The sequence below is a fragment of the Lontra canadensis genome, unplaced genomic scaffold, assembly GCF_010015895.1.
Source record: "Lontra canadensis isolate GAN:19392208 unplaced genomic scaffold, GSC_riverotter_1.0 scaffold16, whole genome shotgun sequence".
Classification (NCBI taxonomy): Eukaryota; Metazoa; Chordata; class Mammalia; order Carnivora; family Mustelidae; genus Lontra; species Lontra canadensis.
In genome coordinates this window covers 21,106,049-21,119,691 of record NW_022631010.1, presented here as the reverse complement: position 1 = coordinate 21,119,691, position 13,643 = coordinate 21,106,049, and the positions used below count along the sequence as shown (strand labels likewise).

The following is a 13,643-nucleotide window of genomic DNA, read 5'->3' as shown; positions in this document are numbered from 1 at the left end:
GGGAGTAATTCTGGTTTTGTGAAAAGGTTACTGGTGAATGGTCTATGAAGAAATTCTGGGTTATACCTTCCTTTTCTGTTTTCTTCTCAAGTTCTATGTCTAAAACCTGGTCCTTGGGGAAGGATGTGGTCAAATTCAAAAAGGCCACACACAACGGTTTTTGTTGTAGTGGTGTTTATGACCCCAAAGTGCTGGAAAACAGAGAGACAGTTGTAGGAGGGGAGGCTGGGTCCACCTGTCGCAGTAAGTCCATCCCACACATTGGTTCCAAATCACTATGTAAGCTGTGTATGTGTATCTGGTATAGAACGTGCTCTTGGTGCTACCAAGAGAAGAAAGTCAGGGGGTTCAAATCTCTCTCCCTTCCTCCACATTTCTCAGCTCCTCTCTCAGCAAACCTTCTCAAAACCTCACATGCCCTGCATTGTAGCACCTCCCACTCACTGGGCAATTCCTTGAGTCCAATATCCACAGTTGTCCATCCCCTGACACACTGGTCCAGGGCACCAGCCACCTCCATCTGCACGTGCCCAGGGATGGTTCTCTGCCACCCTGTTCAATGTCCCTGCAGCAACTGAAGGCTGACCACCTGTCCTCATGCATGCAACAGTCTCTTCTCCTCACTTCTGAGAGGCCACATGGCTGGTTTTCCTCTTGTCATCCCCCTAACTTCTCCTTCCCTCCACCTCCCCCACTTTCCCAGGTGAACCTCTAAATATGGGACCCTCTTCTCCTTTTACCTACACGTTCTCCCTGGATGACATCATCTCATCCTCCTGCTGTAAACACCAGCTGACATCTCCACCCCACACCTCTCCTTGGCACAGGTGCCTATACCCACAGTCAACATGGCTTCTCCATGTGGCATCTACGACGTCAGAACAGAATCTGGAATTCCTACTTCCTGGCTTCATGCTCCCTGGGCTTTGCCACCTTAATCAACTGGACCACTCCCTGCCTGGTCAAGCTCCAAATCTGGAAATCAGTCTGGAACCCTCCTTGACCCTTGCCTTACATGCCTCGGAACCCCACGTCTGAGGTATTTCCTGAATTGTTGGCTTCAGCCCTCCCCACTGCTACCCGCCAGGCCACCTGAATAGCAGCCTCTACACTGGTGTCTGTGAGGCTACTGGATCATATCATTCTTTTGTTTCAATCTCTCCAGCTGCTTCCCAACACACTTGAAAAGAGAAAACAAAAAGTACCTCCTGTCTGTAAAACCCAGTTCTTCTATTCCTTCAGTTGTCTGCCTGGTCTGTGCTCCATCCCACTGGCCTCCCTTCGTTTGCACACACCAGAAGCTTCTCTCCTTCTCCAAGGGTCTTTGCACTCACTGCTCCTTCTGCTAAGAATAGTCTTCCCTTCACTTCTTGGCTGGTCCCATTTATCCTGCAAATGCTGGCGGAAATGTCACCTCTTCCAAGAAGTCTTCCCTGCCTACTCCTACTTCTCTATCACAAGACCTTGAGTATGTTCTTTAAATTGCTGATCAGTCTGTGCTTCCCTTGTTTATTTATTCATTGCTTATTAATGCCTGTTTCAGGCAGTCACTTGACAACACTCCTCATTCTTGACCCCTGCCTTAGCTATCTGGTTTCTCATTTTCCAGAGGCTTAGAGCAGATCCCCTGATAGCTGACTCCCCTTCCCTCCCCAGCTGCCCACTATTCTCTTCTCCCCAGCACAGGAGAGCCCTCAGTTCATCTGCATAGGATGAGACTTCCCTTAAAATCCATTTTCAGTTGCAAGAGACCTTTTGAACATGGTCCTTATTGAAACCAGTGTATGTGTGGCATAAAGCTAATTAGGAAAAATGAGGCTTAGTCACAGTGTTCATTTCGAAGGCAGAGATTCTCGAGATCCAAAGGGATGCCATGTAACTTGGATGCATTTTAATAGACTCAAGAAGGGAAACAGACCCACATCAGTGAACTATCTCAGCTAGGCTGAATGAAGTCCAGCTCTTTGTAAATAGGTAGATAGATACTCTCTAATTCATCTAGAACTTTTTATCGTTTTTTTTTCCCCTCAAAACAAGCCCTTCCATTGTAATGTTCAAGTAAAATTCCGTTTTGTTACATTTTGGGGATGCCCGTGAGATGGGGGTTCTCTGCTTCTGCTGACCTTTCAGGTTTGCTTGGCTGGTACCCAGACTCAGGGCTCGCCCAGCGCTTCCTCCATAGGAAATACACGAGGCTCTGTGAGGCCCTGATACTAGCTAGCTGCTGTCCTCTCTGCTTTGGGGCCTGAGTGTTTGATCCAGTCGTGGCTTCATGCGCCTCAGAGTCCCAGGGATTGCCCCCGCCCCTGCCCTGTGCTGTGAGTGTCTCCAAATGACCCCACGATTACATGTCAACTGTCTGCCTCCTCTCTAGTCCCAAAGAGCCCCAAGGTGAAGGCCGAGTTTGGTTTTGTGTTGTGTGTCTTGTTCTGGAACAGAGCCTGGGATTCAGGAGGTGTTTAGGAAACAGGTGGAATTGGACAGATTCCAAACACAGACCTCTAAAGTCACATGGCTTTTGTCCCCCCTCCCCCCCACTCCTCCTGGAGCCGGTTCTCCGCCTGCCTCTCCTAACCACAACCCATCCACTGTCCTCCGAGGACCTGGTCTTGTGGCATGATCTGGGTTTGTTCCTTCCCTTCCTGCAAACTTCCATTTGGAACCACCTTCAACTGGCCCCTGGTTCTCATGCCCAAGATTGTTCTTTCTTGTATTGGAAGGTTTAGTCCCTGTTCCTCCCCATTCTCACCCAGAGGGCATGGCTCTGCTTTCCTAACGGTGGTCCAGAACACTCCATGCTTGTTCCAAGTGCCATACAGGTAGATATTCTCCAGGTCATGTTCCCAGGCCCTCTTTTCTCTCCCAAAGTTATAGCTTGAGGCTCAAAGAAGAAACAAGAACATCAACCTGGATCCTTTTGTTTTCTTGTCAGGCATTCAGACTCACTGAAGACATATTCCAAATTCCTTCTGGCAATATTTTGGGTCTTGCTAGGCTGTTATTATGGATTCAGGGTGAACATCCATCCTAACTGGTAAATCTCCAATGTTTTCTATTTTAAATGTCTTTAGGGGTAGTTTTCTAACTTAAAAGCATCAAACATATATTCGCCTGCCTCTTGCTTGCTAACAAGAGTCTATGAGGTTGAGATAGCAAATGAGGACCCCTGGATCTGCAGGAGAGTGGACCCACTTCTGGGATAAATAATGATCTGTCTAGAGTTGTAATTCTATTCTGCCTGGCCATTTATTGGTCAACGTAGACCCAGCTGGGACCAAAGAGGTACAAGGAGGAAAGGTGTTCTTCCTGCTTCCTCCTTCTTGCCTTCAATCCAGACTCAATGCCTGAGACAACAGCAGTCCTCTTGGGACCATGAGGGAAAGGCCAAGAGAAATGTGGAGGCATCATACCACCAACAGCTAGGGTACTTGTTATGTAAGAAAAATAAACCACTGATTCTTTAACCCACTAGATCTGGTTTTCCACTGTAAAAACCTTCTGCCTGCCCTTTCTTGGCTGCTTGAGATCTGTTGCAGAATGCTGATTCAGGAGTGGTAGAGGCATCTAAGCTGTGGATGATGGGGAAAGGCTACCCCTATGTATTGTACTTCACAAGGCTCCTTTAGTCCTACAGAGTACTCTTGTTTCAGAAGATACACAACTGAAATTAGTTTCCTTTTGAGGATTTGGGATGAACTGGTTACCTCCCTTGAAATCAGTCAGACATGATGGAGTTTTCTACAACAAGTAATGGAATTCACTATTAAAAGCATTCGTGAAATATTGCTGTGTTCTAATTGCACAGGTTGAAGAATCTGACATTAAAGGGAGAAATGAGAGAAGTCAGCACCTAGACACATCCTTTCAGCAAAACAAATGCTTGTTGTTGGTTGGGTATGAAAAATACCCAATATTTTTGGTGGACAGCAAAAAATACCTTAAAGTTCAATATATTTTGCATTTAAATGAGGAGCTAAGATCCCTGGAAGTCCCAGAGCAGTTATGGTCCAGTGGTGCAGACTTGAATCTCTTGGCCTCACTCATGTGGAGAATGTTCTTCATTAGCCTATCCACATAACAATAATTACATAACAGGTTGGCAGTCTGCGAATGATGTCCTGGTGCCATGAAGCCTCCCCCTTGTTCTTCCCTGCAGCTACTCCTGTGCATGAGCTAGGATTCTAACCCAGCCCAGGCTGGAACCAAACATACTTGGGAATTTGCAACTCATTCTTTCATGGCCTTCCTGTCTCCTTCTCCATGTGGGAGCCCCGATGCTCACGCTGAGGGCCTGAGGACCTCAGGATCTGAGCCCTTCAGTGCAGGCCCAGGGTTCTAACCTCATAACATCCACAGGAGATCTGGCTTTTGGAATGTAGAGGAAACAGCCTCTCTCTTTCTTGCTTCACACTATCTGAAAGATCCTAAAAGACATTTTGAGGGTAAGGACTGAAATAAGCCTGTTTTCATAGCAAAGCCAGGGAGGTAGAGAAGAGAGAGCTCTCTCTAAGAAAAACCAACAGTAATCCACCCATAGCTATACTTTCTTAAGGTTTTCCGTGCAAAAACAGCAGAAAAATTCCTGAGATCGAATGCGATCATAACTTATCTTTATGGCAGTGCTGTGAGCTAAGAATAGCAACACTGAGCAACACTTAAGCACCTACTGTTTGGTAAGGTAGAGTGGGGGTCGTGCTAAGTGTGCCATCATTTGGAGTAAGAATAGTTTTGCAAGTTTTCTTGTGCTGCACTCCACCCCCCAAGAACATGGGAAGAAGATGTCACCACTATTCTTGGATACTTCGTCCAGACAAATCCCATGAAGAGGCTCTTCCTGACCACTGACCTGAGGTGCTCCCAGACATCTTAATCCCTTTTAGCCTGCTGGTCTTGGCTTCTCAAAGAAGACCTTCTTATTTCTTATGCGTTGACATAAAAATGGTGTGCCTTAAAGCATGTTCTCCTAGCAGTCTCCTTCCTACTCCTCTTGGACAGAGGAAAGAGAGTTGGCAAAACTACACTTAACACCTTGGCACGGTGAATCACATTTACCATCAATGGGGCAAGTTCCTCTGCCATGTCCAAATTCTGAAAATCAGAGATCCTAAGACAAAGAGATGTCACTCCCACAAACGGCTCTGCTCATATGCCAAAAGCTCATTCTAAGCTTTAAATAATACCATAAAAATTGGTCTGCTTACCTAGTTGGTCTACTAGCTATGCTGTCACACTATCCCACAGATGCTATTTCATGTTTCTCTACATCTACAGATCAAATATTTGAGAATAACGTAACAAGAATGCACAACGCACTCAATTTCTATTTCCATTCCAAACATAACTGACTTGCTCAAAACTCACCTGAGAAATGATGCATAGTTGGCCCAAATGTAAATGTTCTCATAGATGTAAACTGGCTAAAGCTTTGTTATCCATTAAAAAAAAAATCACTGATTTTTCAGAGATCTAAGATAGTCTTGAATGTCAGATAGAACTTTAATGGGTAAAAGACAACAGAAGTGCCTCCATCTCTGGTTCCTGAAACACACATGGTATTTGGAATATGCCAACACAGTCTGCACAAGATCTGTAAGGAACAGGAAATGGCTGACTGCAGAAAGCCCCGTTAAATCACCCCCTCTCACCTGGATGACAAAGACAGTGGGATATTATCATCCCAAATGGAAGGCCACCACCCCCGCCAGGAAAGCTCTGTGAAAGCTGATCTAATGTCTTTGTTGAGGTCCACAGGGGGGTCCCAAGGAGGGCTAGTTGTTCCAAGCTGCCAGGACATTCCCCTTTCTTTCCTCAACCCTGACTCTAGTCTTCAATATATATTCGCCTCTGCCATACAGCCAGGGGGAACTGGAAGGGAAAAGGAGGTACTTACCAGGAAACTTGTTCATCATAAATGAACTGTAAAAAAAATAAATAAATAAAAAGGACAATTAGACATGCACACACATGTGCGCGCGCACACGCGAGGTCTGCACGCACACGCATGCGCGTCGCCCACCCACGTAGCCAGTTTGGCAGGAATCAGCCTGGGACTGGCCTGCAACACCGAGGATCTGCTGACCAACTTCCCTCTGTGCTGGTTCCGCTTCCTGCTAAAGTTAGCGGAAGGAGGTGTTGTTGGCAGGCTGGGGCGGCATGTTGCGGAGGGGAGAAGCACCGGGTCATCCCTCCTTTTTGCAACTTCTGTCCAGCGGTGGACAGACAGGGAAGCATGACCACCTTTCTGTGCGGAGCACGAGGCGCTGTTGAATTTAAATCCCGAAGGGGCTAGGGGAGCCTGGCAGGTGCTTCCAAACATCAGCAACTTGGGGGCCGCCTGTAAGATGTTTGCACGTCTCGGGGCTCTCTACAGCGCCTTCCAGCTTTTAGTCAAGCCCTCGGACTTCTGTGTACTCAACGTTTTTCTTTTGGTTGACCTACTTTTTTGTTTCCTTAAAAGAGTTCATTTTCAAAGGAAACTCTGCATCACAACCAGAAGCAGAGAATCCTCTCGGCTTGCCGCCCTGTGCAAAGGGTGGGAAATCAGCGCAGTGACTACAAGCCCCAGGGGGCACCGCAGGCTGCCCGCGCCCTGGGCCACGGGCCTGCCCGTTCCAAGGAGATTCGCGAGGGTCAGAGGTGGCTGGAAAGATGGACCAGTGCCAAACGGAGGTGTCCCCCCGGATCAGCTAGGATCCACAGCAACGATTGAATTCGCTTAGGCCAGAGCCCAAATCACTTCTCACTTTGGGGGAAAGAGTGGTGTCACCCTGGCCCTTTGATTTATACAGGGAAATGGAGCCACAGAGAACATAAGGAATTTGGGGTGTTCAAAGAGCTGAAGGTGTGCAATTAGCTGCAGAATTGGTTCTAGAACTCAGACCTGGTTCTTAAGTCTTCTTTCCATGACACATTTCCTTCCCCAGAAGGTGCGCTGTTGAAAAGTGGAAACTAAGGGTTGCTTCATTGCTCGCTCTTTCCACCTTCATGGGATATGACTGCTCAGGGTACCACCAGCTCTGAGCGCTTTTTTTTCCAGGGGCCTGTGGCCCTCCAAGGCAGACTCCAAGGCAGAAACCTCTGGGTGCAAGGGGTCATTACCGCATGGAGATGGTACACCCAACAGAAGACACGGACATCACTTCCGTCCCGAGAGAGGATAATAAGCAGCATTTGTGAGACACGCAGAGAAAACTGCACAGCCGAACAGGTGCGGCTCCGAAAGGACTTCTCTCCAATTATCCCAAAGGTGCAAAGAGAAGATGAGAACAAAGGGGCCCCACTTATTTGTAGCTCACACTTCCTGACAAGACACTGAAGAAGACGTTGGCTTCAGCAACTTTGTGACTCTTGTGATCAGATTCAACAGGTTGACATTTGGATGAAAATGTCAAAGCGGAAAGGGAAGAGAATTAAAGAAATAAAGGAAACCATCCTGCAATCCAGGCTGGGTGGTCTGCAGTCCACCCCAGAAGGCATTCACAGATTCTTTTGTACCAACACTGGCTTAAAAAAAAAAAAATCCATTGTCAAGAAATCAGGGAACAGAACAAATGATTTAAGTTGGAAAATGTTTCTATTAATTGAAGTTAATTTAGTCAGTGCTGGAGCAATCAATGCTCGCCCCCAGGAGAGCACAAGATACTGGTAGAGTTTATTAAAGCGCCAATTTAATTTTTGTCTGAAAGACGAAAGGGAAGGCAGGTGATACGGCATAACAGAAAAGCAGCTTTCAGGAGGCCCTTATTCTGTGCCATCTGAGTGACTTGTGGGGGCACAGATCAATAGGTCTTTAACGATTATTTCAGTGATCATATTAATGGGGAAAAAGCAGCATAGGCGGAATTGTGCAAAGGATCCCAAAACGAGAATGGGATTTACAGAGAACACAATACATCAGGGAGTAGTGAGGTCTGGACTAGATGCACAACTAAGGACATCATGAGCCTGATGTTAAGGTATCGGGGGTGGCCAGGGAGGTCGGGGGTGGGAATGGGGTTGAGGGAGGCAGACAAGGAGAGAGGCCGATGGTCTTGCTAGGAGTCCTAACAGATGGAGGTGATCTGGAAGCCTCCAGATAATTAAGCAGTGATACCCCCTCACTGACCACTTGTGGCCAGGAGCCCTCAGATGCCCGGTGCCTAATGAGCAAACATTGCCTGGGATTCATCTGACTTCTTTTAGAGGGCTGGGTGGAAAAATGAAAGGACTCAGGAAAAAGAACAGTAAAACAGAGAAGAGGAATAGAAGCCAGTCCTTTAACCTACATGGAACAGGCTTGTTGGTGGTGGGAAAGGAGGTGGACGGTGAGTTACGAATAACTCTGGACCTTGCTGGCGGCACCTGGATGAGGCTGGGCCAGGGACTATCCCCCACTCAGAAGACTGAAAATGAGGAAATCGACACTGCTCACAGCATATTCCCTCTAGTTCCTGGACCACCCTGACAGAGTGCTGGAATTGCTCTGTCTGAAAAGTCCTAAAATGACAAGGACAGGCGACTTTCTCACTTGATGCTGCTGATGGTTTCAGGGAATGGATCTGTTACTTTGCCAACAGGTATCTTATTTCATTTTATTCCGTTTTATTTTATTTTATATTCTTAAGACAAATACTGCATATCCTTCTGTATTTCCATGTTCTATATGTGGGTAAAATAAGATGAAACAACTACCTTACTAGGGTAGAAAACCCCCTGAAATAATTTATATAGGTACTTGGAAACAAGAAATCGTGCCCCCACTTCCACCCGGTCACCACTAGGTGGTGCTCACGTCCTACCCGCTGCCTGTCCACTCTGCCAGGGCAGGGAGGTGGTTTGGAAGGAAGTCAGATCAAGTCCATTTCAAGGCTCCATTAAACCTCCTGGGAGGAGGATAAACAACTCAAGACAGACAGCTTCCTAACAGAGTCTTCCACTGTTCTGGAGGCAGGATGCGTTCTGAGTTGGGGAGAGGCAGGTCCCTCAACTCATCCCACCACTCAAACCCTAGGACATGTGGCCTTTGAGGGACCTGCTGTGTGGCCTTTGGAACTGACTCACTCTTATCCCAGTTGGGTTTCTGAAAACAAGTCTTGCTTGGGAAAGCAGCCTTTCGTGCTTTGCTGCTTGTGTTTGCGGCTGCCTCCCGTGACCACATGTGGGTGGTGCAAACCAGTATCTGAGCCCCAGATTTGCTGCACACAGCGGGTCAGGGTACCTGCTCTCTGACTCCAGTGTGGTTCATCCGAAGCTACCTCTGGCTTCGCCCTTAAGCTTTCCACGTGTTCCACAGACCAGCTAAATGTGAACATATATGAACGAATTTGAAAACAAAAAACAAAAAAACAAAACAAGAAAAAACCCAAACCACTCTTTTCCTTCAGGCCTCAGAGAAACAGTTGGGTACCATGGAAACCAGCTTTCAGCCCTGGTGTCTGCTCTAGAATTCTTCTGAGAGAGACAGGCTTACATCAGGCTGGTGAATCCCTGGATGACAGAGCATCCCAGGGAAATGCGAAGGAAGTGGCATGCTCAAATCAGAAGAGCAGGGAAAACAAGGGCCAGGAATCGCCCAGGTGTGTGGGCAGCAGACAGCCGGGCTGGCTTCTGAGCAGGGAGGCAGGTGGCTGTCCCCACATTGCATGTCAGTCCATGGAGCAGCTTACTCTAAGCCGTAACCACGGAGCAGAAGCAGCCGCACTGAAGAACTTAAAATTTCCATAGCTTGTGCTTTCATCACTGGCGCCATTAGAATTTTAAACAGCGAAAGTAACAGGAGAAAATCAACACCACCATTCTCTTTCAAGACACTAAAATCCTCAACAATCTTCCCTCCCTAGCTGGAAATGGAAAACGCACCCCTCCCCCTCCACTTCTCACTCAACAGCATGGAGGCTCCCTCAGGAGTTGTGGCCAAACGGGGACAGGGGCTGCAGATGGCGTTCCTTCTGAGGAGAGGAATCCAATGGAATGCACTGGAAAGCTGCTGTTAAGCACCAGTATGGTTTACACTTGAAAGTTTTTTTTTTTTTAATTTTAAAAGATTTTATTTATTTGACAGAGAGAGACACAGTGAGAAAGGGAACACAAGCAGGAGGAGTGGGAGAGGGGGAAGCAGGCTCTCCACTGAGCAGGGAGCCTGATGTGGGGCTTGACCCCAGGACCCTGGGATCATGACCTGAACCAAAGGCGGACACTTAATGACTGAGCCACCCAGGCGCCCCTACACTTGAAAGTTAAACGGGATTTTCGACCTCCGGATCTCTAGCAGGCCCACAACAGTGGTGGGGGCTGCAGGAGTGTAGGAAATAAGGACTTCTTCAAGGCGGGGCTTGAACAGAGCTGGTCATCTCGTGTAAATATGCAGAAGCAGGCTATGGAAGGAAGGAAAGCAGATAATGGGATGGATTTAGGATACAGGGGAGGATAGTTGCCAAACCAAAAGGGCTCTGTTTGCTGAGCAGTGCAAAACCAAACACAGGCACATAACTGAAACTTCCAATTCGTTTTCCTTGTGAAAGAGAAGAGGGTCCTCTGTGCATCCCATAGTCTGGCTGATCCATGTCCCTGCTCTAGGACTGAGCACAAGGGAGACCCAACTTCCTGGTATACCCCAGGAGCCTTTAGAGCACGCCCTTCTTCCTCTCAGTGGCAGCGATAATGTATGACCAGTGGCAGGCAACCCTTTGTATGACCAGAGTTGATTTGTTTAAGGAACTTAAAAAAGTCTCACATTCATTCCCTCTGACAATCTTCTAGCCACTGTGGTCAGTTCTCACTTTCCCAGAAGGAGAGCTGAGATGTAACAAGGGTACCATGAGTGTAAGAGCCTCAGTGTTGCTGAACTGGAGAGAAGAAGCTACCTCCCTGCAAGGAAGGGGTCCGAGGAGGGAGGACAGGAAGCCAGACGGGCAGGGCCCTGGAGGCCAGCATTGGAGGCAGGGGGAAACGACAGTCGTCAATCAACTAGTGTGAGATGTCTTTTCCCTCACAGATAGGGTGACAGAAGAAGATTCTGGATCATTTATGATCAGCTGTCTTAAGAAAAAAGGAATCAGGAGAGGGAAGGCAGGAGCTATTCCTTTCAGTCTAAGAATGTGAAGTAAGAGCAGCAGGCATGCCTCTCTAGTGGATGACTGCATAGCTGGTGAGGGACAATCAGGATGATTAGGGGGTGGGAGAGGGTGGAGAAGTACTATCTTCGACACCTGCAACTCCCCGACCCTAAGCAAATCCCTGAAAGTCTGGGGCCTCAGTTTTGCCATCTACAAAATGGGACCCATGCAATTAGCTAGCTTGCAGAGTCGTGAGTATTGAACTGGAAATTCTTCATGGACAGACCCAGTGTAGTACCTAGTCCTGTAGGAATTACTGAGTCTATGCAGGTTAAAACTCAGGGATGCCTGGGGCAACGTGTATATATTTTCTCTGGATGGATCTGCTCTCTACAACTGTGCTCTCCGGTATGGTAGGCACTAGCCACATGAGGCTGCATAAATTTCAATTAACTAAACTTCAGTTCCTTGGTTTCATTTCCTGCATTTCCTAGAGCTTAATAGCCACATGTGCCCGCTGGCTACACCACTGGACAGTGCCACCCAGGCCATCTCCAGTGGCTGGACCAGCTGAGTTGTCTCTATCCGCACAAAATCCCATCGAGAAGGGGATCTGCAAGTAGCCCCTGGAGGAAGGGAGGGAAGTGTTACCTCGGAGGGGCCTAGCTGCTGTGCCCGTGCTCAGGGGGCTCCCAGGGCCCCCAGCTGGTGCCAGTGGCCCACCTGGCCCCTCTCCAGGTACGCAGCCCTCCTGACTCTGGATCTGAGAGCCAGTTCAGCCATCTGGACCTGTCTCCAAGGCCTATCCACTCCCCCAGGAGGCTTCCCTTCTCCTATTGCTCACAAACCCCATCTCAAAGCGGAGATGAAGAGTAAAAATAAAGTATTCCTTTTTAGGGCAGCTGTTAGACTGAGGATGTCATGAATCATTTGCATTTATGTAAATTACACGATTATGTAAATTACAGTAACATTTCAATAAAAGAGGCTGTGGGGCCTGCTGGAATTTGGAGAAAGGGTAGGGCTAGGCAGAGCTGTCTGTGGTGGTGGACATTGGCTGGGGGTGAGTCAATCAAATGGGAGAGAAGAAGCAAGACGGTCTGCAAGGCTGTGGAGACTATCTGCTGGGTAGACGCACGCAAGGACATGCTCCAAAGAACCCGGAATGCTTTTGGGACCTCAAAGGTGACACTTGTCTTGTAGTGATAGTCTTGAATCATGGGGCGAGCCTGCTGGGCCACGTTCAGCTTCTCCAAGGAGTGAGGCTTTGCTTTATAGGACGTCGCCACGGCCAAGTGTGGGGTTGGGGGGGGGGGACGCCTGATGGGGCAGGAAGGGCAGAGAGACACACACTACATGTTTTTGATATCATAACTGCTTTCAACAGTAACATGTTCCTAATTTCCTCTGCTTTGTCCCTGAAACACAACATCAAACCCACCAGAAAATAGCACAGAGCTAAGGTAGGTGAAACTCAAATGCCCAAGGGAACGAGTCCATTATCTCTAAGTTAATGGTCTTAAGTTCTGTTGGTTTCAGCGTGTGTTTGCCTTCTGGTCTTCTCCAGCTCAAACCTGCTACAGACCCAGGTAATCGCGACTGTCTGTGTGCTCCTAGCCCAGCAACACGAGCATCCCTCCCAAAACTGTCTCCCTTGTTCTCTGGGTCCCCATGCCCCATGGTTCATTCTTTGGGCTCCTCTGCCCGGGGCTGTAGGGGCTGTAGGGGCTGTAGGGCCTCTCACAGGGATGTACAAAGAAGAACAACTGGTCCCACTTAGGTGATTCTCATGCACCCGCTTAGTTAGGACTGTCCTGTGGGTGAACAAGATCTTTACCGCATCACCTCCGGAGACCTGCAATTCTGTCTTCTGAACAGTTCAGAACCATAAAAGGGGGAGAGGGTTAAAAAACAACAACAACAAAAAGCCCTAATAGTTAAATTGTATGGATAGTTGGCAATTATTTGTGGCTAGGAGGAAGGCTTTTAAATACAGGAATTTTAAGGGTCCTGCCCCACTGCAGGGTCCTATAGAGAAGCCTAATATTCTATAAAGAAGACCAGAAGAAAAGTGATTTTTTTTACCATGACATTTGGGGAAAACACAGAAAGAGGAGACTAGAACACTCTGACGAAAACAAACAGCAGTTGTGGTGAGCAGCAGCCTGGGGCTGGTCCATGGGACAGATCTGGGGTTGTTGAGAAATGCACTTTGCTAAATGCTGGACTTCTGTATGGAAGACTGTTCTCCTCACCCCGGTTTCAGGTCTCATTTGAAAATGATCCTGAGAATGAACAGCCATCGGCAATCCAGCCAAATAAGCAGTCATCATGCCTCGTGTTAGAGAAACTCAACATTTCCTCTGGAAGCGGTCATCGCCAGGCAGCAGGTGGACTATCCCAAGGAAGTGGTGTCTCACTGTATTTGCTCTTGCGTTTCCCGAAGTGAGTGTGGTGCATTAGAATCGTCTGAGGGGCAGGGCGGGTCCTGGCTGCAGTGGAAGTTCCTGGGTCCTGCCCCGGAGCTTACTGGATTAAGATCTCTGGGTTGTGCTCTTTCCATCAGCATGCTGGGTGTTTCCAGGGCATACAGAAGTTGGCGGGAACACC

The 13,643-nt window shown here is 48.0% G+C and overlaps 1 protein-coding gene across 1 annotated transcript in view; it reads right to left on the bottom strand.

Annotated features, from left to right (window-relative positions):
- Nucleotides 1-13,643, bottom strand: part of SLC24A3 (solute carrier family 24 member 3) — a 484,555-nt gene that overhangs the window by 46,386 nt on the left and 424,526 nt on the right. The window contains exon 8 of the mRNA XM_032859275.1: nucleotides 5,891-5,916. Coding sequence (XP_032715166.1) covers nucleotides 5,891-5,916 — 26 coding nt within the window. The remainder of the gene's footprint in view (nucleotides 1-5,890; nucleotides 5,917-13,643) is intronic.